Source organism: Eschscholzia californica, unplaced genomic scaffold (genome assembly GCF_041429995.1).
Source record: "Eschscholzia californica isolate CP2 unplaced genomic scaffold, dmEscCali1.0.p SCAF_6, whole genome shotgun sequence".
Lineage (NCBI taxonomy): Eukaryota > Viridiplantae > Streptophyta > Magnoliopsida > Ranunculales > Papaveraceae > Eschscholzia > Eschscholzia californica.
In genome coordinates, this window is record NW_028238483.1 from 30,810,762 (window position 1) to 30,835,368 (window position 24,607).

General features: G+C 34.9%; 3 protein-coding genes and 1 long non-coding RNA gene across 9 annotated transcripts; 2 read left to right on the forward strand and 2 right to left on the reverse strand.

The window, feature by feature from the left end:
• The first annotated feature begins 115 nt into the window (after positions 1-115).
• Positions 116-4,891, forward strand: LOC147533472 (equilibrative nucleotide transporter 3-like). Its single transcript, XM_086646392.1, has 8 exons — positions 116-214; positions 515-670; positions 775-918; positions 1,023-1,128; positions 1,840-2,015; positions 2,114-2,295; positions 4,058-4,316; positions 4,646-4,891. Exons 1-8 carry the CDS (start codon positions 119-121, stop codon positions 4,751-4,753), a joined length of 1,227 nt encoding a protein of 408 aa, XP_086502518.1. The 5' UTR covers positions 116-118; the 3' UTR covers positions 4,754-4,891.
• A 527-nt stretch (positions 4,892-5,418) lies between these two features.
• TIN1 (tunicamycin induced protein) lies at positions 5,419-7,682 on the reverse strand. The gene is made up of 3 exons (XM_086646393.1): positions 7,277-7,682; positions 6,837-7,184; positions 5,419-6,544 (listed from the first exon to the last, which is right to left on the reverse strand). The coding sequence occupies exons 1-3, from the start codon at positions 7,379-7,381 to the stop codon at positions 5,714-5,716; spliced, it is 1,284 nt and encodes a 427-aa protein (XP_086502519.1). The 5' UTR covers positions 7,382-7,682; the 3' UTR covers positions 5,419-5,713.
• Positions 7,683-8,908: 1,226 nt separating this feature from the next.
• On the reverse strand, positions 8,909-19,363 carry LOC147533474 (transcription factor bHLH25-like). 6 transcript variants are annotated; one of them, XM_086650339.1, is made up of 9 exons: positions 19,056-19,264; positions 17,591-17,665; positions 16,171-16,249; positions 14,473-14,533; positions 10,884-10,984; positions 10,222-10,791; positions 9,779-9,950; positions 9,591-9,676; positions 8,909-9,494 (listed from the first exon to the last, which is right to left on the reverse strand). In XM_086650339.1, exons 5-9 carry the CDS (start codon positions 10,923-10,925, stop codon positions 9,420-9,422), a joined length of 945 nt encoding a protein of 314 aa, XP_086506465.1. In that variant the 5' UTR covers positions 10,926-10,984; positions 14,473-14,533; positions 16,171-16,249; positions 17,591-17,665; positions 19,056-19,264; the 3' UTR covers positions 8,909-9,419. The 6 variants fall into 6 exon arrangements, with proteins under 6 accessions (XP_086506465.1, XP_086506462.1, XP_086506461.1 ...); XM_086650336.1 differs by having other exon boundaries at positions 9,591-9,950; positions 16,171-16,235; XM_086650335.1 differs by having other exon boundaries at positions 9,591-9,950.
• Positions 19,364-19,780: 417 nt separating this feature from the next.
• Positions 19,781-24,093, forward strand: LOC147533475 (uncharacterized). Its single transcript, XR_015227917.1, has 3 exons — positions 19,781-19,996; positions 21,899-22,014; positions 23,035-24,093. It is a non-coding gene; the product is annotated as an uncharacterized LOC147533475 (long non-coding RNA).
• Positions 24,094-24,607: the final 514 nt, after the last annotated feature.

Here is a 24,607-nt window from a genome sequence, read left to right on the forward strand (position 1 = left end):
GTCTTTAGTTGATATTCAAGGGGAAAAAAACGATTTACTCACATGACAAAAAATAAATATCTGATTCAATTTCAATTAATGTTTCATTGTTTAATGATACCATTACTAGGGAAAGAGAATGGCAGTGCTAGTATGCTGGATTCTAGGAAATGGAAGCCTTTTCCCATGGAATAGTATAGTCACTGCACAAGATTACTACTTAACCTTGTTCCCGGTAAGTATTCAATTTCCTTCTTAAATTTAAACATTTCTCTATCATATCCCGATCCCATTAACCAAAATACGTAAATCTCTAATATTTAAGAAGCGGGTAGGATAGAAATCACGAGTCTAGGACTAATAAGCACTACGAGAAATATCACTAGAGACTGTCCAAAACCCCATCCCATAAAACTTCAAGAAATCTTCCAAATAGTCAAGTAGGATCCCATCATCCCATTTTAAAACTACAACATAATTACTTAAAGTGATAATCAAATTACGATAATGGTTATTATTTTTCTTTTGGGTGCAGAATTACCACCCAACAAGGGTAGTGACTATTATTTATATTCCAATAGCACTTGCAACATCAACATTTCTAACATACAAGGAAGCAACTATCAATACAAGAAAACGAAATATCATCGGTTATATCCTTTTCTTTATTAGTTCAATCACTCTCCCTATAGTAAGTTAACTATTCCTTAACCCTATTTTGGTTTATGCGCTAGCTAATCAAATTTGTATCTTATTGAATTTCTTGATCTAATTCGATATACATTATAATGGTAGTTGGATTTAGCTACATCGGGGAAAGGAGGAATTTTCGCATACCTTGGTGTTTGTGGTAGTGTTGCTATTTTTGGATTCGCAGAAGGGATGGTCGAGGGTGGAATTATCGGGGATCTCTCCTTAATGTGCCCTGAATTTCTCCAAGTATTTCTTTTGTTTCAAAATTTTGAAATCTATTGATCTTTGCATTATTTATATCATCAATTTTGAAGTAAAAAATAGTCATCTTTTGAATTACTTGTGTGCAGTCTTTCTTAGCCGGCATGTCTGCATCAGGAGCTATAACGTCTTCCTTGAGGTTTATTACCAAAGCAGCCTTTGAAAATTCCAAGAATGGTCTTCGTATAGGGGCTTGTACGTAATCTATTCCTTCGGTTTACTTTAAAAAAAAAAGGAAATTGGGCGGGAGGCCCAATTTCATGTTTTTTTTTGTCAAAAAGACAAGTTATCTTTTTGTTCTTTTAGGCCCCATATATAGTTTGGAAATAGGCTTGAAGGACAATTCTAAAAGCACTCCCATTTCTAATGCCGAAATTGCCCTTAGAATCTTAGCTTCCGAAGCTTTGCAAACTAGTTTGCACTGATTTGCAATCTGGTTTATAGAGCTTTGCAAACTGGTTTGCAATGCTTTGCAATCTGGTTTACAGAGCTTTGCAAATTGGTTTGCAGAGCTTTGCAATCCTGTTTGCATTGCTTTGCAATCTGGTTTGCATTGCAATGACTTTGCACATACTTTGCAATCTGGTTTGCAGAGCTTTGCAAACTAGTTTGCACTACTTTGCAGTTTGATTTGTCTTGCAAACTGGTTTGCAATCTAGTTTGCAAACTGGTTTGCACTCTCGTTTGCAAACTGGTTTGCAATCTGGTTTGCAATAAGGTCAGTTTCGTCTTTTCCCTATATTAGATTATTTACAAAAATGCCATAGGGAGCTGAAGCCTATAAAAAGTTGATAAATCCTTTTTAACCAAAACTCAAATTTTTTAGGGAGTTTTGGCCAAATTCCCTAAAAAAAAATACGTAAAATTTTGTATGATCATTAATACGTTTATATGAGGTCGATGCAGTAATGTTCCTGTTTATATCAACACTTTTTGAGCTAATGTGTGGTTTGCTTTACGCTTTCGTCTTCCCTAAACTACCAATTGTGAAGTATTATCGTTCAAAAGCAGCTTCAGAAGGATCTAAAACAGTTGAAGCCGATTTAGTTGCTGGTGGAATTGAATTACAACCAACCACAAAAGTATTTTTCATTTAGCTTATTAGAAAAACAACTTATTGATTTAAACAATTTTGAAACATTTTAAATCTAAAATCAATAGTTTTTGATAATTTTAACAGGGTGATGATAATGATAAAGATAACGGAAAAGACTATGTAAAAATGGAGCGACTGAGTAACAAGCAATTGCTAGTTCAAAATTTTGACTACGCGATTATTTCTTTTCTAATATATGATTTAACATTATCGATTTTTCCTGGGTTTTTATCTGAAGATACTGGGAAACACAACTTGGGATCTTGGTGAGTTTCATTTTTCTTTTAATTTCTAATTACCTCTTTTTGATATCTACAGATGCATTTTTTTCCCCTTAAAGAAGGTTAATTTATGTCTATCCTCATTATGAGCAGCTTTTTGTTTGGCCCTTATTTTTTACACAATTCAAGTTTGGTCCCTCTTCCGAGAGACCTCATACTTAACCGTTAGAGTTATTTATTATCTTCCAACTTGGTCCTCGCACTAATTTGTTGTTCTAAATTCATCTAATTCTTCCAACTATATTTTCCATTTTTCTATTTTTTTTTCATCTTTTCCTTAAATTAAAAAATATTAACACAGTTGATCAGGGGCGGATCCAGGATAAAAACCCAAGGTATGCCGAAAATATTATAGAACGAAAAACAAATAAAAATATTTGAGTATTACATAATCAAATATTCTAATGTTTTAATTACAACTCAAAATAAAAATATCTTTCTAGTCCAAGCGTAAATTCATTCTCCTTTTACTCAAAAGCGCTTGATAATATCTTGATCGTCGATTGTAGCAATCACATCTTTCTCCACAAATGTCACTAAACAATCATTAAGTCATGGGTAAGACATTCGATTTCTCAACTCATTCTTCACATATCTCATAACAGAAAATACTCGTTCAAGACTCGCGGTAGCTGTCGGTAATGACAAAGCTAGCTTCAAAAGAGTGTACACCAATCCAAATGTCTTGTGGTTTTTTGTACGAACGAGAGTCCTACATAGATCTAAAATACCTTTCAAGTTCGAAAAATTATCGTCCGTCTTGACACACTCAGTGTAAGTCTCAAGTTGGCTAGATAACTCCTTATCACTAACATCCTTAAAGTCATTTGGGTAGAATCTTGTCAACCCCAAAAGTGAATTAAGGTCAAAATCTTGAAATGAAGAACAAGGATTCGAACATGCCACACAATTCAACAACTCAACATTTTGCAGTGTAAATCGATCACCCAACTCTTTCATTACAAAATCTATGACAAACAAACAATATAAGAACCTGAATTATTGAATTATTCAATTCTAAATTCGAATTATTCAATTCCTATTCTCAACTATTTAATTATTCAACTCTAAATTCGAATTGGAGAATTCTAATTCAAACAACTATCAAAACAATTATTCCTATTTTGGAGATCGAGTTTAATTGTTGGAGAAAATTAAAAATATTATTACTTGTGGCAATTTGGAGAGGGAAATGGTCAGATGGAGATGAGATTTTGGAGAAGGAGAGACAATTTTGAAGAGGGAGATGGAGATGAGATTTTGGAGAGGGAGAAACAATAGAGGGTTTAATTTGTTTTAGAAAGAAATATAGAGAATACGTAGGGTTTTGGGGTTTGGGGATAAGTAGGGTTTTGGGGGAAAAAATAGAGAGAAAAAAATAGAAGAGGAAAAAGTGACTTTAAGTGTAGCAGATGGGTTCCGAAACCAGGACCTGTTGCATAATTTCGACACCGTTACCACTGAACCAAGTTTGTTTTTGGATTTCAGAGTTGTCCATGACATATATGGTAGCCCTCTAAATCCGCCCCTGCAGTTGATCTTTCTCGTTAGACTCGGCTAAGGGAGCTTCCCATACCCTCACAGAGAAGGAGCATGAATGAGTTTCCACACACTAAAACCAACACACCTAGCCCATCTCTAAGATACTATATAGAGATCCAGCAATCCACTGCAATTGGAAACAATTTTTTTAATATCAAATACAAGCAATGTGGGATAATGATTTTGTGGGATGTGTATTTTGCAGGTACTCACTTATTTTGGTTGCAACTTATAATGTGTCTGAACTGATTGCTAGATATGTTCCAATCATAAAAAGGTTAAAGTTAGAGTCTAGAAAGGGATTGATGGTGGCTACTATATCTCGTTTCTTACTGGTTCCTGCTTTTTATTTCACTGTCAAATATGGAGGTCAAGGCTGGACAATAATGTTGACTTCCATTTTGGGTTTTACTAATGGGTATCTCACTGTTTGTGTCTTTACAACAGCTCCCCAAGGTTACAAGGTTTGTCATTTTTACCTTCTTTTTTCTTACTCTTTGTTTACTTTAACCGTTTTTCGTTGCTTAAAGAACGACTTGCCGTACCCTTCTTTTATCTGCCTCTCATTGTTAACGTTATTTCTGATTTACATTGATTTGTTATCCTAGTCGTTATTTTCGTAACATTATTATTTGACTGCTATATAACTGTTTTGTTTTTAGAATAAAAAATTACTGTAATATATTTTTCTTCTAAGTAATGATTATGATGATCATTATTGTATTACAATATCATATGTTCCTAAACATTATTGAACAGATTTTAAATGGTAGAATTTTATTTTGTTTTGCAGGGTCCTGAGAAAAATGCATTGGGAAATTTGCTTACAATTTTTGTTTTCTTAGGTTTGTTTATTGGTGTCTCGCTTGATTGGTTGTGGCTCATCGGCAAAGGATGGTAGTAAAAAAATCGGGTTAATTTGCATAACTCGCCCAGTTGGCTCTCAATTTTGTCCAGTGTTCTCAAATAGCACCGGAGACCATAATTATGTTAGTCGAACTTGATATTTAATATTCTCTTTTCTTTTTCGTGTTTGTTCCGTATGTTTCGTTCCATATGTTTTGCTCCTTGTCATTTTTCTTTTTCTTCTCACCCAAACATGTCGATAAATGGTCCATCAACCATTTGCCAACAACTTTCTAACAAAAAAAATGTGATCTTCTTCTTCCCTACTTCACTACCTCTACCATCACACCATCAACCACCATAATCATCATTATCTCTCTCTCTATCAAACCCCATATTGGAGATTCATGGACTGAAACCTCAATATGGGGTTCCTGTTCAAGTAGAAGGAAACCCCTTGTGTTCGAACGAATAAAATGGAAACTTCACATTGAGGTTTCAATCCATGAGTATGTGGGGTTCGAGAGAGATGACGTTTTTTTTTTAGATAAGAAAGAAAAAGAATACCAAGTATAGTTTTACCGTTTTTGACGTAAAATTGTCTCTTCTTTTTACAATTTATTACCTCCGAGTAATGCGATTTTATGCTAGCAAATCAAATTGGAAGAGATGGAATATGTTATAAGAGTAGTCAAAACCTTCTTCCTTCTCCAAAATCAATTCAAAAACAAAAACCCCAAATTCCATTCATTGATGAAACAATGACAAAACAATGAACATGTCAAAAATCAAAACATAACATTATAATTTATCTTCTCAGATTAGTATCTTCATTATCCTGCTTTCTCTGTACATATTCAGGAAAGGTGGAATCAGCTTTCATAATATTTTCGTTCCACCACATGAACCACCATCATCAATTTTTACAACAAAAATAAAAAACCAAAAATATTCAGTTCTGCTATTTCTCAGATCTTTACAACTCCATCGACGAAAAATATTGGTGCTACCGATCTCACAAGGTAAACGGATCAGCAGGAGCAGAAGTAGTAGGAACCCTAGACATGGTAATATTCCCCATAATCACATTAGGAGCTATAGCATCCTCAAACTCCACCGGATTCACTTGAACCACCTTTTCGGCCACCACTTTCTCCCCTTCTACCTTTGCCAACACCTCGAAATGCATCTTTACTGATTCGGGTTTCGTCTTCCATTCTGGAAAACCTTCCCAATCATGCACATCTCCTTCTTTCAACTCTTTCTCTACCTCAAATACCATCTTCACAAATGTCTGTGCTGATACATCTGCTTTCAATAACTTAAATGACCCTTTCTTGTTAGCTCTCTCACCTAAAACAGTATGCAACAAAGTCTCAAATCCACGCAAATTCGAGTTTGAACCATTCAATGATGCAACTGGCCACATCATGGTTAACCTATCAGGTTCCAAAAGGGTCACCCCTTCATTGTCATTCACAGTCGAGATTGGTTCAATTGCTTTAGTCTTGGCTGGTGAAGATAGCTCGACTAACCCTGGGGCTAAGCGTTTAAGCTTAAGCTTGTTACCAGAAGACGATGAAGATGACGATCTTGATGTAGGAGAGGTAAGAGAGGTCGGGCCAACGATTCGAAGAGAAAGTAAAGGGGAATCTTGGTTACGATATGAGTGGCGAAGTTGACTCGCAAGAGTTAAAAGACTTGATGCTAAGCCATTGTTAGTTCTGTTTAAGGGTAATGGTAGATTGAGAGGATGACGTAAGCTAACTGATCTAGCTCCTTTAACTGTCACCACTGCACCATCTGCTAATATCACTTTCTTCAGTATTCCCGCATCGACATCGTGCTGTAGCACAAATCAAATAATAAAGAGAAGGAACCCTTTAAAACCCTATCTCGACAATTCATTCAAACCCTAAAATACCAATCTCAAAGTCCAATTGCAAGACAAAAAAGCTCATGATTTGTCACAAATTTCCAGTTTTTTCACTCGAATTGATGATAATTGAAAGATATAGAGTATGCGCATAAATTGGTTCAAATCAGGCAAATTCAAAAGCAATTGAATAAAACCCTAATAGACATGAAAGTGCACAATAGATCAAACCAAATTGAAAAACAAGGATCGAAAAGCTTACCGGCAAGGAGAGTCTCATGTCCTTGGCATCTTGAATCCAGATTTCCATAGGACCAGCTAATTGAAACGGAGCCAGAACAGGTAAAACACGATTATCCGATTTTCCACTCTCAACCAGGCCATTATCATCATTAGATCCTGAAGCTTCTGTTCGGAAAATGGGAAGATCAACGTATTCCCACTGATTCACATCTTCAAGAAGCTTAAAAGGAAGTACTTTATTATCAATCTCTATATCAAATTCGTAAGCTACAGATTGTCCTACTAACGCATCTCTAAGATCAAAACCAGAGATTTTGAAATCATCCGTTTGAAATCCTAATCCTTTAACAACTGCTTCCTTCAAATCCTGAAAATGATCAATAAAAATCAAATTAATCACAGAAATTAACAAAAAAAAAATCTTGATTTGCTTGAAGAAATGAAAACGAGAGTACTTACGGAAATCGCTTTAGGAGAAGAAGAAGAAGTTGAAATGAGAGCAGTTGATGAACCAATTAGGAAAAAGAACAAAACCCCAGTAAAAATTTGGGATTGAATCGCCATAATCAGAGATTAAGGAGAAGAAATTTGAATCAGTGGAAGCTAGAGAGAGAGAGAGAGAAAGATTGAATTGAGGAAGGAAATGAAGAAAATTGGGCGGGTGGAAGGGTTTTATTGTCCAAGTTAGGGCTTTTTCTAGAACATTATTGAATTTGTGGTGGAAATTTAAGTGGATCCTACGTGGATTGAATTAGCCAATCAGATAGAAGGAAGTGACTACTAGAGAAAAATGATTGGTTAGCCTTTGCTGTTAAACTTTTCATTCCGTTTCTGGAATTTGTGACGTGGGAAGATGGGTTTTTAAATGTTCTGGCTTGGGCTCGTATCTCGCCTTAGATCAAGTCCAACCCAGGCCGTTTGGGGCTGGAAATTCAATCAGGTCCAACCTCAGCCGGTCTTTAATTAAGGGTCGGCTGAACGCCCCAACAGATTGTTGGGGAGTTCCTCAACGATCATGTTGGAGTTTTTCATCCAGTCGTTGGATCACATTCAACGGTCTATTTTTTTTTTACAAAATATTATTAAAAAGAAAAATTACTCATTAATAAAAAAACTCAAATACATTAATATCCAACGTTTACATTGATAATCCGACGATCCAATAAAATATCATGTTCAATAAAGTAAAATTGGGGTTCATTGTAAAAAAGATGGAGGGTATAGAAAGAGAAAGAGAGTTTGATAAGTTTGTAGAGAAAGAAGGAGATGGAGTTGATGTGAGTTTGTAGAGAATGAGAGTTGTATTTATAGAGAAAAAAAGTTGATAAAGAAATTTAATATGGTAGTTGGAAGGGTAGAAAAGAGAAAAATTCAAATTCAAATTCTAGGGATTCAATAGAGGTTGATGTTGGAGTTTAGCCGAGGTTGTAATTTTAAGTGAAAAAAAATAGTTTTTAGGGCCTGGGACAGACTGAGGTTGAACTTGCTCTTATAAGAATTCATGCATGCCTGTTCAAGGGCCAATTAAACATGAGTAATTGGGTAAAAAGTCCACATACAAAGGGTCCATAAGGAAACAACGTTCGTCAACAATTGTTTGTTTCTACGGAAAATATTTTATTTTTCTTTAAAACTAGAGGAAAACAAGAAATATTTTATTTTCTCTTAAAGTTTGTCTCTCTAGAAAGTTTTCTAAATTTCACGTCTTCCTTTCAAATTTTTTCACCACGATAATATTCTTATTTCTCTAAATCAGTGAACTTATTATAAATATGAACATATACGTACGTGTTTATGGTGTTATCTCTCTCTAGAAATCCTCTATTTTTCAACACATTATGAACGGTTATGCTACCTAAAGAGTTGTTCAGAATATGCTATTTCCAGTGCGTCATTTCTGCATCATGTAGACGGAGCGGAGAAGATAAAAACATTATTTCTAGTCCTTGGACCTCCACCTATTTTTTGCTCCACGAGAATCTCGGACCCATTTGAAGGCTTGAGATTTACTTTTCGACCCAGCCTTTGTTGTTTTATACACAATTTTTCATATCTCAATTATTAGGACTCACGAGATTAAAGAGTAAATTATCCGCAACGTTTAGTTCTCTTAATATTTCATAAATTGGCAACTAACTAAATAAAGGGAGCTTCTATTACATGATGACATGATATTACAAAGCTCAAAGAGCCCAAAAAAGGAGGAAAAACTTAGAATCACCCTAAAGAACCCTTCTTAACTCACCAAAATGGAGATAGAAAAATAAGCACTTAAGAGAGACAGCTCCCATTAGATGCCCAGTGAGGAAGCCAAAAACTATTTTCCATTAACATCAGGAGGATGAATAAACATGGTTATTGAAACCACATAAAAAAAACTCCTGAAAACAAGTTGTGATGGCAGTGGTTGTGGTAGTGGTATGGTGGTGACGAAAAGCGGTGTAAATCCAAAAGAGTTTTTGAAGTAGTTACTAGGAACGGCTAGAAGCCTAGAAGACCTACGGAGATCTTGAACAAGCGAAAACAAAGGTTTTTTTGTACATGAAGATGAACATGAAAATGGGACGATCATGATGTGCAACTAATGATTAATATCTTCTCTTCACATGAATTGCCGAAAAGCTGAAAGTAAACTCTTTATTAGATCCTTCACTGTCATTCTGAAATCAACATCCATCTGCAAGAATTCAAAATTACTTCTATTTATTCGATCTTGAAGCAAAAAACATAATTTTCATATAACCCATGAAAGTAGTAGTAGTACCAAAATTACCTGTGTAGTTACTGTTATATCAAGAACTGAATCCCCACAAAGAGTGGAACTTGAATTGAGGATAGTAAGATGGAACTTCTCAATCTCTGTGAGTATTTTAACAAGAACACCTTTATATTCCTCACATTGAATTCTTATCAAAACATTCTTATCTGAAACCCTAGCTTCGATCTCGGGTAGTGACTTACTAGAGTTTAAATCCGAGGAATAGAATTCATCGTCTTCTTGAAGATGAATTTTCTTCACAAAAACGACTGATTCCATTGTTTTCTTTGATGTTTGTTCTTCCAGTTCCTTCACTTGGTCTTGAAGCTTTTTCAAGTACTTGACAGCATCTCCAAGAACAGATGCCTTGTCCATCTGCAATATTCAACACAAAACTGTTCTAAAAACTTATTTGTGGCTATCAAAATACGTTGGTAAACCTCATGAATACTTTTTGTGACACCATTAGTCACGTCTATGAAATCGTCCTAAATGACTGTATAGAACGAACTAAGGATTTTTAAAACGATTTATAATTGTCCCTAATGACCATGTCTTCTTCCTTCTTGGGTAGTACTTAATGCTTAATCGTTTAGTATAACACTTTCAATTGAGTTGATAAGAGGAAAAGAAAGGAAAAACCCACCTTCTTTAGGCCTGGAATCATGGCGGATAGAGCTATTAACCGTTGGCTAAGCTTCTCTCGCCTCTTTCTCTCCGCGATTACGTGATCTTGATTGTTAACTGGCAGGTTAGTTGCACTAGACCTTGCCCTCTTGTTGCCTTGGTTGCTTTTGGTTGCAGAATTCTTGTTCATATATGAACTTTGATGAGAAGCTAAACGATTTGATGGAAATAGGGAGTTAAGGTGATAGTGAGGAGGATAAGCAACCGAGTTGGTTGTGGCACCAAAAGAAATCAGATTAGTAGGAGGACAAGAAGAAGCTTCATGGGTAGTAGTGGGTTTGTCATGAAAATGATAATCGGTATTTGTGCTAGAATTCCAACTATCACTACTCCTTAGTTGTGTTGAGGGTCTCTCTATGACAGTTGTTTCCATGTAAGGCGAAAAGCTCTCGTCAGAAGAGAAAGAATGACTAGTAAAATCTGCCCCCAGTACATCTGCTATTTCCTGTGACGTAAACTGATAATCGAAAGATTTTGTTTGATGGGGATGATGATATTGATGAATGAAGTCAGTTTGATCCTCCATTTCCTGTAAAAATTAACAGCGAACACAATCTTGTAAACTAAACTACTTTAACATGTTTTGGTAGCTGAAAAAATTGAAAAAGAGACAAAACTTACCAATTCAGATAGCCATTGGATTGATGAAGAGTAATTCTCCATTAACTTTGATTTGATGATTTTCTCTGTAAACTGAGTGGCTTATATAGTTGCTTTTGTGCCTGAAAAATTGATCAAAAACAAGTTAGATTTCTATGATAATTGAAATGACTAAGGAAGTTAATTAACTTATCGATTATGCATTAAGGGTTTTCATCAAAACTGAGGGTAAAAGAAGAAAAGTAGATAATAGAGGCAAAACATTATTAACAAAAGATGTGCATGTTGCATGTACAAAGAAAAAAAGCAGATCAAGAACATCAAGATTCTCAAGCAGTTGAAATCTTGAGAATCAAGGGTTTCAGAAATAAGAGATGAAAGATAGGGAGCTAAGAGCACCAAATCACTAATTAATAACCTACAGAACAAATGAATATGTCGAAAATTATAGAATAAGTAGTCCACAAGTTTAACACACTAAGTATAGAGGAGAAAAATAGAAAACCTTGAGGATGTTTTAGTACAAGGGTAAGTTTTTTCCCAAGAAATCAAAGAAGAAGAAGAAAAAGCTAGAGAGCACCAAGTCACCAATTAATAGCCTACTTTCTCCTAATTTTATAGGAATAAGACTTGTATTACTATATGATAATCTCAATACATGTGAACAATCTCTCTGTCTTTTAATTATACTATTCTAATTAAGTCTCTCTCTCTAATCACCTTATTATTCTAATCAACTCTCACACAAATGATTAGGCCTCATGGCTAATTTAGCATTGACTATTTTATTTGATTGAAAATTACATCTTAGAGATTTTTGGAGATTAGGGTTTATGATATTATATTTAAAAATACAAGCTTATATAAATCCAAGGGGTTTTGTCATTATCTTTCAACTGGAAACCACAACTTGGATTATCTTAATCAAAATTCTTAATTAATAGTTTCTTAGTTAATAGAGAATTTGTATAATTTATGTCATGAGTTCTTGCAATTAACTACTATTTAAAGCAATGACAAAGTCTGACTACAACACAAAGATTTGGCTCTAAATCTGAAGTCTGACTCAAGTTGAATTAGTCATCCATTCGAACTTCAGGCGGAAGTAAATCGAAAAACAAACAAACAAACTCACTCCAAAAATGGCAGTTCAGAAGTCGTAAACCAGTAATTATGTTATATAAAGAAATCAAAGAAAGCTTTATCTTAGGAGGGAAAAAAACATGCAATAAAAATTAGAAGACGCCCTCAAAAGAAAAGAAATATAAAATATACTAATATGAGCTCTGACATGGTTATGGGATAAAGACATGGCACGTCGAGACTAATTTTCAAACGCGGTGCTGAAAAAATGGGGAAGATCAAATGTTATCCCAAAAGCTTTTTTGGATGATTAAATATTATTTACTTCCTAAGTACGGCTAATTATATTTTTTGTCTCTCTTCACACGGTGAGCCAATGAACGACCTTGGTTGCCTTCATAGTGAAATATTACATTTTAACTCGTGAAACTTCCCTTCGTCTAGGTGTGACTTCTTTGCAGGGCCGGCCCTGACTTTTCGGTGGCCCGAAGCGAGGTCTGAAAATGTGGCCCTTTCTATCAAATTGTAAAATGTATTACATGAAAACCGTAAGTACTACAAAATATTTTCGTCATATTTATAAACAAATTAGTTTTTTTGATGATTACAATCACTGAAATTTTGTTCTTCTGAAATTTTTCGATGCAAAGTCACTAATAATCGTCGAATAATCAAAACTGTCAGACATATCCTTCTCAACAAATAATATAGTTAACCCGTTTAACCTTTCTTGCGACATAGTAGATCGAATATAAAACTTAATCAACTTCAACTTAGAAAAACTTCTTCCTGCAGAGGCAACGGTAACTGGTATAGTCAACATATTTTTATAAGAAACTTATGTGTTCGGGTAACAACCTTTCTTATCTTTCAAAAAATCTAGCACTTCAATTGGTCTTTTGATCTCATTTGGTAAAAGACGTTTCAACACTTTCAGTTTAGAAAATAAGTCTAGTCCGTCTATGTCATATGCCTCATTATGCTTGAAAAAGGTTTCAAGGCAAACACATGAATCTCTCAAATCACCATCATCTTGGGAGTTTAACTTTTTTAACTCAAACAGAAAACCAAATATTTCTTTGTGCTTCTGAAATTGCTCGAATCTGCTCTTAAAAGAACAAAGAGCATAATCTAATATGTATATGAAATAATTAACTCTAAATGCTTCTGCAGACGACATTGATGGATCTTCACACACATTCTCATCAAACTGTTTGTTTCTTCGAATAATACGTTTTTCTGAAATGTTGCTTCAACTCCCATCTTAATGGCAATCTCTTTAGCTTCAATCATGCCTTCTTCAAACCCCACTTCTCTATAATCTTCAAGATAACGAATGAGTCCGTTCAATTTCTCTAATGCAATATCAGTATTTATATCTTCAGTTTGAAGTGTTTTGCTGACAGAGTTTACCGCAAACAATATATTATGCCAAATAGCCATGCTCAAAAGGAATTCAAAATTTTCAAAGTCTTGTTCTGATATATTTTTGGCATTATGAACTGTTTTTGAATCATTACTTGTCTCCACCAATTCTTCTAAAGCTTCTAGTAATTAGGATTAAAGATTAGGCTTTCATCAATAGTTTTTCGTTAACTTAATAAACCCTACACCATCTAGATATTGTCAATCTTGTTATTATATATAACAGGAAAGAGAGGGAGTAAATAAATAGAAATTAAGATTTAGATGAATTTAATAAACTTTGCAACATCTAAAGATCATATATTCATATATAATAAGGAGAGAGAAAAAGTAAATAAAGAGTAGAAAATAGGATTTGTTTTATCCTAAATAACGCAATAACTCGATGACATTGAAGAATCTAAGAAGGGAAGGTGACTAGGTGAGATGAGTAGATGACAATGGATCTCTCATCCCGTAGTGGAGAAGAAGAGGGTGTTCTCGGGTCCGGTTTGACACTTTAGCTTGAACAAAGAAAAGGATATTAGGATTTCATGATTTAGATATTCAAATTTTAAAAAATATTTTTTTTCATGTCAAACAAACTGTTGGGCCCACCATTCATTTAAAAGTCATCAAATTTGGTGGCCCTTTTTACTTAACATTTGTTAAATGGGGCCCTTATAATTTTCTTAGAGAGTTAGGCTTCTTGTATATTTCTTAAAGAAATTAATGTCTTTGGTGGCCCCTAAAAGTCGGTGGCCCGAAGCGACGCTTTGTTCGCTTTGCCTCAGGGCCACCCCTGCTTCTTTGCCTAAAACACACAAACCATGTGTCACCTAGTCTTCGTGAAGTTATATCTCTTTAGTTGCATCTTAAAGTAAGGAGAAAATAGAAAATGGAGTTCAAAGCACCTGCTTAGACTAAAGGTATAATATATTCCCAGAAAAACAAAATTGCATAAATAAATAAAATTCAAAATCGCATTCATATAGTTTGCCATGTTCTGAGACTAGAAAGAATAGAACTAGGACCTAAGTCTGATAGCTGTTCACTATAAAATTAACCAGCCTGTATTTAAATCCTTATATTCTAATTTCTAAGTGCATATATGAAGTAGTACCAGAAAAATGCAGATGGGTTACTGGGTGAAAATGTCCAAGGGTGCAAGCTAGCAGATGAACCTTCACAAAATAGAAAAAATGGCGTTATTTGATTCTGTTGTTATATACTGACTAAATCATGATATTCTAACCCGACAACCTTTTCTTATTTTCCACATTTTTTAGATCTCGAAGCACAGCAACTTTAGACATAGCCGTTTTGCAATAACATTAAGCAAAGTTGATTTTTTTTCTCCATAGTGAACAATTTTTTCAAAAAAGAACAAGATGTAGTTGCCATTTATGATTAAACCACTAACTTTCTATTGCTTAGTGACCCACTTAAATTGGAAAGTAAACGGAAACCCCAAATTATATATGTAAGAACAAAATAACTTTTATCGGTATATAATATATTTGATTACATGTGCATGGCTTCTACGACCACATGGCTTTAGTTCCTAATGAATCAAGAAAAAAGAATTGGTTTGCGACAACTTCAATAGTAAACCATAATCTTACCCTAATTACAGTGAGGAAGGACAAGGGTCCTTCCTGATCTCCAAAATCTAACCGAGCATGAAACTCAAAATTTCGACTACAACTACGAGAATGACGAATTGGTTATATTATTCAACAGCATGAATTTCGACAGATAGTGCATGTCACCATATATTCCCTCTTTAGATTATTTTCATAATTAAACACATTAAGTAGGGGCTTATAGATCTCAATCAATCCCCACGAATGGATCACCTAAGGCACTCGTCTTGGCCAACTAAGTTTTCTTTTTTGTTTGATTATCCATTATTTTGCGTTATCCTATTTATGGTTGGTGGGTATGTCTCTACATGATCTATATAGATTCATTTCAGAGACATTAATGTGTAATTTTATTAAATTAAGAATTAATCTTTATCAATTGGGTACTAGTATAAAGTTTTAAGCTAATAATTTTATTAATCAAAACTAAAATCAATAATAAGGATTGGTTAGAAGAGAATATGTAGCTCAACTATGTCTTTTCATAAAAAAAAACTAATATTTTGCAAGGATTTTCGAATCTAAACTAGTAATTTAAAAACCTCTTTTCATTTATATTAATATTTTGCTAAGATTTTTCCAATCTTAAACTTGTAATTTTATTAATAAGAATTCAACAGAATAAGTCTTACATCTCTTTGTTTCAAAAGATAAATACGAAGGAATCTATACAGGATCAATATATCTGTCGTGAAATTACAGAGCGTAAACAAGTGCAGTACGATATCTGTCTGTTGATTGATTTTTCGAGAGGTGGGAATTTCCTACCTCGATTCCTATACTTTCTAATTTTTCTTACGTAAACATGCAAAGACCTTCTAAAAGGATAAAATCTAGAGTTACATACAACACGTAGATCATCACTATAATTTGTCAAAGGTCTAGTGGGGAAAACCCTAAAGCTGAAGACTTTTAAAAAAAAAAAAACTGGTAATATTTTGAAGTTCAAGACCTTAAACTCCAGTAACTTGGACTGGTCAAGGGCGGGCATATCAATCTGTATGAAGATCTTGATCAGAGTTGTTTAACGCAATGGGCCCTAATATATACAAAAGTTTAAAGTTGCTCGGAGATTTGTTAAATATTTGATGCTGCCTAATTAAGGTGTTCTAAGTTTCTCCCTGACAACTAAATCCCTATCTAATAAATAATGTAATTAGGATAATGATGCATACCTGTACGTAGACTTTCTCTCTTTCGTGTTTCATGGGTTCGCCGCTAAATGGTTCAAAAGGGAACCCTAGAAAATGAGAACTTGAGATAGAGAAGCAATATTAATTTGAGAAAAAACAACCAGTTCGCAAAATAGAATATCAAGTTTTGGGCACAAAGGCAGATATATTATAGATTCACTCTAATAAACTTAAACTGCTTACTGCATTTCCAATTCATCCTACCCAGACTGAATTATTTGTACTTGGAACCTTTCCGCCAAACTTGAAAAAAAAAGAAAAACATAAAATAGGTGGGAGAAATAATATATTAGACAGGTGCCGTTCTATGTCACAGTATAGGGTGACCAACAACTAATTTTTTTTTTATGTTATCTTTAATCTTTAATATGGCAAACCTTTACAAGTAATTATTTCTCTGATGGTGACAGAGAAAACCATAAACACGGGTTTTGCTCTAAATGGAAATGTCATATGTGTATCAAATTGGCAATAAAATTTAAGCATTGATAAGATGAAACCATGTCCCCAAGAAAGTTATCCTAAAGACTTAGCTCCAACTTTTGGAATTAAAAAGGGTCCTATTACTTAATATGGTGTCCAACTTCTGCATAATAACATCCAAAATCATATATCAATAGACACACTTGGAATGATTTATCAAATTCTTCAAAAAGTTTAAAGGATCTTAAGGTATCTTGAACAAGATACAGCAGAAGTGAAAAACAAATACAATAAGAATGCTTCATTTCATATTTGCTATCGACAGAGAAGGGAAGTTGTCCTTTTACTGTCTTCCTTTTAGAAAAGTTAGTGCAGCAATGCAGGCTCTTTACGAAAGTTGAAATGGTGCGTAAATGTTGGACATATGTATCTAGACTTGGCAATGGGTAATACGTTTTCTTTCAAACTGTTGACAATGTAGAATAACAATACAATTCTGTTGATATTAGTGGCACCTACCCACACCTATTCATATTGTGAAAAGGAAAGTTAGAGTTGTTGTAAGGGTTAGACTTTAGAGTGTCTTCTCCTCCTACCCTCTCACGTTTTTGCTGTTTTTCGGGGTCTACTCCGTTCATCTTGGCCTTCTAGTTTAACCTTTAGGGATTCCTGTACATTTCTTTTTCTTTTATATATTCACTCTAGTTTCAACAGTTTTATCATGTCTTTTAGGGATCATCTAAAGAGGAATATGGATATTGTTGAGTAGCGTATTTGCAATTAAGTCATCTACCAACACGAGTTCATTCTTAGTTTCATACTAGAACCAAGACTAAAGATTTAAGTAGAAACCGACATAATTCTTCTTCAAAAATATAATTGTCTTAAACAAGAAAATAAGTACAACAACCCGAAATTCCCAAAGAGGAACAAATATCCGAGAAATTCAAAAAGAATGGAGTCAAACTATTTCTCTTACAATATACGCTCTTTCGCTCAGGCATCTTTCACACGGAAAGACTAGTTCTCCCTTCACTAGTGCAACTCTTTCACACTGTCAACAATAAATAATACAAGTTATACAACATATTTATCACATGGACATTTACTTTAACAGTTTAATATTCAAATTGCTTCTACAAGCTAGAAAGAACCTGAAAACCTGCTTTCATCATTCCCACAGGAAAGACTTTATTTATTCCCTTAATAATTATTAATTAACCTCAAGACACTTCAACGTTTTAAATTTTTTGGAGGGTTATAAGTATTTTTTTTTTCCTTCACAGTCATTTCATAATGAGATTATTTGACTGAAGTCCCCTTCTTTTTCTTTCCCTTTTCTTTCCTTGGTTAGTCAAAGCGTTCGAGAACATTTATTTTTCCATTTTTGTCCCTAACGTAACTAAAGATAAACAGGATTTTGCCTCGTCTACCCAATTCAGAGTTGAGTACCAGCTTAGATGGAATATTGGCTTCTTCCCGGGTTAAACGCTTTCTCGAGCACCATTGTGGATTCTTTCTCAATCTCGACGGTGGCTTTCCAGCACTTTCAGCAATGCTTATTCAGCACCTCGCGCAATGTTTTTTGGACAATTTCCATAAGTTCCTTTTTTGAACTCTTTAGGCGACCTTTTTTGAGGCACTACTGGTGACACTTTCCTGACATTTTGAGCAACACATTTTCTGCAACTTTCATTGATAAATTTCTAGAAGTTTCCCTCTACGTTTTGCTTTGGAACATTTTGTCCAATAAGCAATGCTTTTTGTGGCGCTGCTTGTTCATATAGAGTGCCACCTAAGACGCCTTAAAAAGTGTTCTCATGAGTTACCACGGAAATATTATAACTTACTAAAAGCGTCACCTAGAGACTGGGGTGCCGAAAGTCGACAGAACTAACGGAGAAAAGCGTCGTTGAAAGTGCCAAATGTGACTGAAAAGTACAATCAAAAGCAGAGTGCCACCAAACGTCTCTCGGAAAGTGCCAACAACCCCACTACCCCTCTATACTAATCTAACTAATTAGTAGTCATGGCACCAAGTGAGATATCTAGATGTTGTTGTTATTCGTCCCATTACTGATTACTCGTTGTTAGGAGATGTTTCGTGTGATTTGATTATAGCTTGATCTAAACCTATCTCTCTCTATCTATCTAATACATGCAATTGTTTCATGTCTACTTAAATCTAATCATCTACTTTCGACATAAGGTGAAAGCATAATCATACCATAATCTACCCAAATACAATAATCATAACTGATCGTAAAAAGCATTTTCATGACAAGGTTAGATATTCAACAATCAAGGGTTTTTAGCAAGAATAAAACTCACTAGGAAAATACTTCATAAAGGAAACCGGTGAGTTTTCATAACCTTTAAGAGTTATCATACCATTAAGAATGAAATTCACAAAATGTAAGAGGATCAGAACGAGCAGGAAATACCTTCAAGTGTTTCAAAATTTTCACTCCCCAAACCCTAACTGTCTCATACATTTCCGTCGCCGGAGAATTTGATAAGGGAGAAGACGTGCTTGAATCATGGAAGCGTTTGTTTAAGGTTCTAGGGTTCATGGTGAATTGAGGGGTTTTGATCTTCTTGATGGTAAGATTAACAGATTTTGAGAGGGAAACTAAAAAATGTGGGGTGTGTCATTAAATTTTTTATTTCTGCACACCTTTCAAATACAAAGGACACTACTTGGAAATAGATTGCCTTTCTTGGTTGTTAGTTTCAATTGCCTCCAATAGTTAACTTTCTCTTCTGGCAGGACGAGATGTCTAGTTAATTCTAATCGACCTCCAGGTCTCAGAGTGCAGAGCTGACTCGGAACCATCTCCCCTCTTACATCGAGGCAGAGTCGTGCTCAAGGTTTGGAATTGACATCTATAGACCTCCCCTACTCTATTTCTAGACTAAGCTCAAGAGTAGAGCTGATTCATATCCATCTCGCCGCTTGCCTCTGGACCCAAACGCATAGTTTAAGGTGTCGTGAAGACTCATGGCATCCTCCCTTGTGGTTTTAGGTGACAAGGCTCTTTCGGACCCACCTCCCTCATTATTTTTACTAGAGTATGCTCGTGTACGTTTGGGCTCCATACGTGCAATCTCGATCAATCAATTGATTCTTGAGTGGTCAAAACGAAAACCCATCCAAACAATAGAAAATGATCATGCTGGTCAAATGTTGGAGGGTGTTGGTAAGTTGGGATTAAAATGGAGGGCCAAATAGGGTAAATTAGGATGGGCCCTTTCACACACCCATGAATAGTGTCTTATTGAAAGAGATAGCTAAAGAGAGAGAGAAGGGTGAAGATTCATGAAATTGTGTAGTTTTGAGTGGTTAGAAGATCACAACTACTCCCACCCTCAGTTGGACTTGTTTGTAAGTTTCCTTTTTCCTTCCTGTTCATATTTTCCTGTAAATTTCTGGGCTTAAAGAATCCTCAACAACAAATCTAACTAAATACCCCTAAATATATTTGGAACTACTTGAGTGTTATTAAATTGCTCTCATAGAATGAATGATCTCAACTGTAATTTTTTCGATTTTTGTTCTCTATTTCAACTGCAAAAAGTTATAGTCTGATGAGAATCATCAACATGTTTAGCTACTGGAAGTTACTTATTGATTTGGGTTTCCTTTAAATTACCATTCTTTTCCAGTATTCAGCAAGTACTGAGACTATAATTTGGTATTAGTTTTATAGTATTTGTTTAATTTTGTAACTATGCAATTTTTAAAGGACACCCAAGTTCTGTGATGGGACTCCAAATCACAAAGTTATAATGGAACATGTTTGTCGATCGTGTTGAAGATTAGAGAGTGGAAAATTATGGAGTATGATTATGCGAAAAACTACAATATAGACTGAATTTCCAATCAAACCCATTTAGCTCCCTTAATAAGCCCATCCGTCTATATCATCTACCGAGTAATTGAGTATGGGATTTGGGAACCGTTTGCAATCTACTGAGTTATTCCGGGTTGGAGTTTATTTGAATTTGGTCGCCAATGACCTCCCAATCCGTGAAACTTGAGATGTTTAGGTGGTGTATCCTCCTTACGACTGTGTCGTGGGCTTAGGCGAGGTTTGAGTAACTCTCGACAATATACGCTTATTGTTTACTGTCACAGTCACTACTAGAGATCATTGTATCCCCTGGATTGATAGTGGTGATGTAGAGGGTGACTCGGACCAGGTTTGTGTACAGATGGAACTGGTTATTCCTTGTTGAGAGTTTTAATAAATTCACCCGTACAAATTAATGAGTAATGACCCATTGAGTTTACTATATTATGGTGCCATGTAAATGGAGGGAATAGTAGTATGAAATTAGGATACATATACTGGACTAGAATTGATCTGGAAAACCTTGTTTTGCCTATATTTGGTTTGAATATAGTGACATGTAGGTGTTGGGTGATCTGAGGCCTTTCTCACTCAAAAAGCTAGTTCAAGAGGCGGGCCTTCCTTCCCATCACACTTAAATTGATCCGGACCTTCCCACAGCTGGTATAGGATAACTCCAATAATCTTTTCCTTCACAAATAGGGACCTAGAACGCAATCTCTGCCTTCCACAACAAGACCTGAAAGACTTTTTTAAACCTGGAGCTGTTAAACCATTTGTTCAATGGTCTTGAGCCTCCCTCACCTCGAAAATCTATAGGTCAAGAGGTAGTGAGGCTTCCTCCTACTCTTATAAACTGACCTCGACCCCCTCCAACAACCTATGTTGGATAACTCCAGCAGTCTAGCAGTCTTTCACTTCACACATCTAGACTAGGAAAAAATCCTCCTTTCCTCAATATGACCTGAAAGACTTCGATAAACTTGTCTCCCAAGCCATTTTTCTAGCTGCCTTGAGCATCTCTCGTCCCCAAAGCTAGCTCAAGAGGTGAGGCTTCCGCACACACTTACAAAATAACAACTACCTCCTCCTAGAAACAATGTGGGATGACTTCAATAGTACGATCGTGTTTGGCATTCTTGATTAATCAAGAAGTTATGTCGACTTCATCTCGCATAATAAAATTCTCTTACTGAATAGTTTGCAGCACTCTATTTCTTGTCAATTTTGAATATGCCCATCTTTTAGAAATTTGCGGTTCCGAATAATCTTATAGATATATACAAAACTTATCATTAACTTTTTTTAGTACACTTTCTTAGTGAAGATGCAACAGCAACATTGTCCTTAGCTTGTAATTTCATATTTTCTTGCAAGAATTTTTGTCAGTTGGTAAAGCTAATGGACTGTTTGCATATTATTGTGGTGTGCAGAATCTCACACTCTGTCACCCATATCAGTAAATGCATGAACTTGGTGAGTGTGCTTGGTGACAGACCATGTGAAATGAGCTGATTGACGCCTTCGATGGAGACATGTTTGTATTCGGGTATTTATATTTCTACTTGTTCTCATTATATTTCCGTCTTTCCTTTTTCTTGCTTATATCAAAATTTTGGCATAAATTCCTACTTTTATTGCAAACCTCATTTAAAGAACATCTTGTTTGCCATTAATGCCAACAAATAAGGATTCTAGTAGCAAAACTTGAAAGCAATTAAATGGCTCTTGAGTGAAGTTTAGGCCCTTACTACTGTAGTGGAGAAAGGTTAAAATCTTGTAAGTAAAAGAGAATTATTCTTGAGGTCCTATCACCATAATATAATTGTTCTTTCTAGAGCATCTTGATTCTTATACGATCTTTAGTGAGATAACAAAGTAAATGGTTTATGGAATACAACTTTAATTCCACTTAGCACATCATTATCAATTTCTCGTTAATGCTCCTCCGAATTTAATTAGGCTTACAACCCTTCACATAAGTTTCTGTATGCCGATTTTCATGATTTTCTAGAAGAATTCAAAAGGAAAGTAAAATTAGACTAGATGATTATTTATCTTGATATGAATTTCTTTAGTGTCGTTTAGTGAATAGATCTCATGTTTCGTATATCAAACACTGTGTTGGATAAGGTGTTACTAGATATTCCAAATTACAGAATTTACGACGATAGTGCTACCCAATAATTGAACATAAGAAAACTGTCTTTTTTTAACCATTTACTTTGACATTTCGCTATTAATATTAAAACGATTATACTTCATAATGGGTATCAAAAAACCACAAAAACATCCAATCCTAGAGCAGAATACTTTTTACTTAGAATTTATCAGCACATTATCATCTAATCTAAATACTGCAAGTTGGAGGAATATATCATTTTTTAATAATCGATACTCATTGAGATTCAAGGTGGGTATTCTTTTTCATTTCTTATTCTCAATGTTTTGTCTTTCATTTAGTGACTTTGATGCTGAAAAGTATGCGGTGGAAAATATTGACATTGTTTCAATCCCTTTTTCTCTTCAAAATTTGGAGATTATTGATTATTATTGGTTTTTCCTGTAGTGTCTGAGAGGTGGAGCCTGAATCTAACATCACATGAGATGAAGATTGTGGAATTCAGGGAAATTATTTCTGCTACAAGTGATACAAACAAATAGAATCCGATTTTTTTTTTTCGCTTAGTTGCTCAGACAGAGAAATAAGCAACTTAGAAAGTAGTGGGGGCATTTTGTTGCCTTTTCTCTCTATTCGACACACAAAGAGTCAGTGACAGCCAAAATTGCCTAGTGAGGGTCCTGTTTTTTCTTCCCTTGATAAAGATGAAGGCATGGTTGATATTCACGCACGTAGTTCTTGTCTTCTTGTTTTTTTTCAGTGTTTCCTCCCTTCCGGCTGCCGGGTCTCAACACTACCACATAAATCCCTCATTGTTTATATCGGTCTCGTTTGTTCAAACAATAATATCTTTAGGTCATAATGATAATCACTTCATTTAGAGACAGAGACACCAATGAGTTGTATCTTGATTGTTGAATTGGGAGTAATGACAGAAACCCATTTCAAATCTTTATTGCCATGTAGAAATGGATAATAATTATTTATATAAGGACATAGAAGAGTACTGTGTTGTTTCTTTGATTGAACTTTCATTCAAAGTTTCCTAACACAATGATAAGTGTTTACTGTTTGTGGGTTTAAAAAGAAACATAAAAACAAAACAAACACTAGAATGTGGAAGACATAAGGTTAAGTAAATTGATGAGACTTGACATAAAAACAGAGCTAACTGTCTCATCTTTGGCTCAGATTTTTTGGCAGGCAGGCTGGTTGTGGTGCAACTCCATTCAATGAATTGGTGCAAGTCCAAATAAGTCATGGACATACAAGAGCAAGGGTTGGTCACATGGTGAGTTAGAGAGAGAGAGAGAGAGAGAGAGAGCATGTATTATATAGTAAATTGGCTGACACAGTTGGAAAAACTTTCATGCACACGTGATGAAGAAGAATAAACAGTTGTATGGCCCTCTCGTTTTGATAGTTATACATGGAGACCCTGTCATTTACCTTTCAAAACCTTTATGGTACTTAAGAGTCATTAATGGTATCTTTGCTTTTCTTGCATTTCTAAATTTTCATTTGAAGATGGATAATATCGATTGTCGGACCAATAGTAACAAATTACCATCTAGGAGTAAGAAACTCTAGCATACACAAATAATAGAACAAAATGTTGGAGAAAGAGAAAAATCATGCAGATTCGGAACATAAACTTTATGTGGCTTGACGCGATTTGTGCTTCCAATGATTCTGATTCATTGAAACGTGAATCATGACAAGCCACATAAGATGTTAGCCAACGCCTAGTTTTTCTTGTTCTTTAGCATTACTCATAATGGAAATAAGTAGGTAAGATTATGTCGTGCATATGCAATTAAGGAGTTGCGGGCTCAAGACTCATGTACTCAAAAAGTCGACTCCATTCCTATTGAAACTTGTGGGTTATTGTTAACTTTGACCATATATACTAAAACAACAAGGTCCATATTTGGGTTTCATTCTCTAGCTTGCAACTAGAGCAACTCTATTGATAAATGTACCTAGGGTAAGTTTCTATATCATAATTAGGGTTGCAACC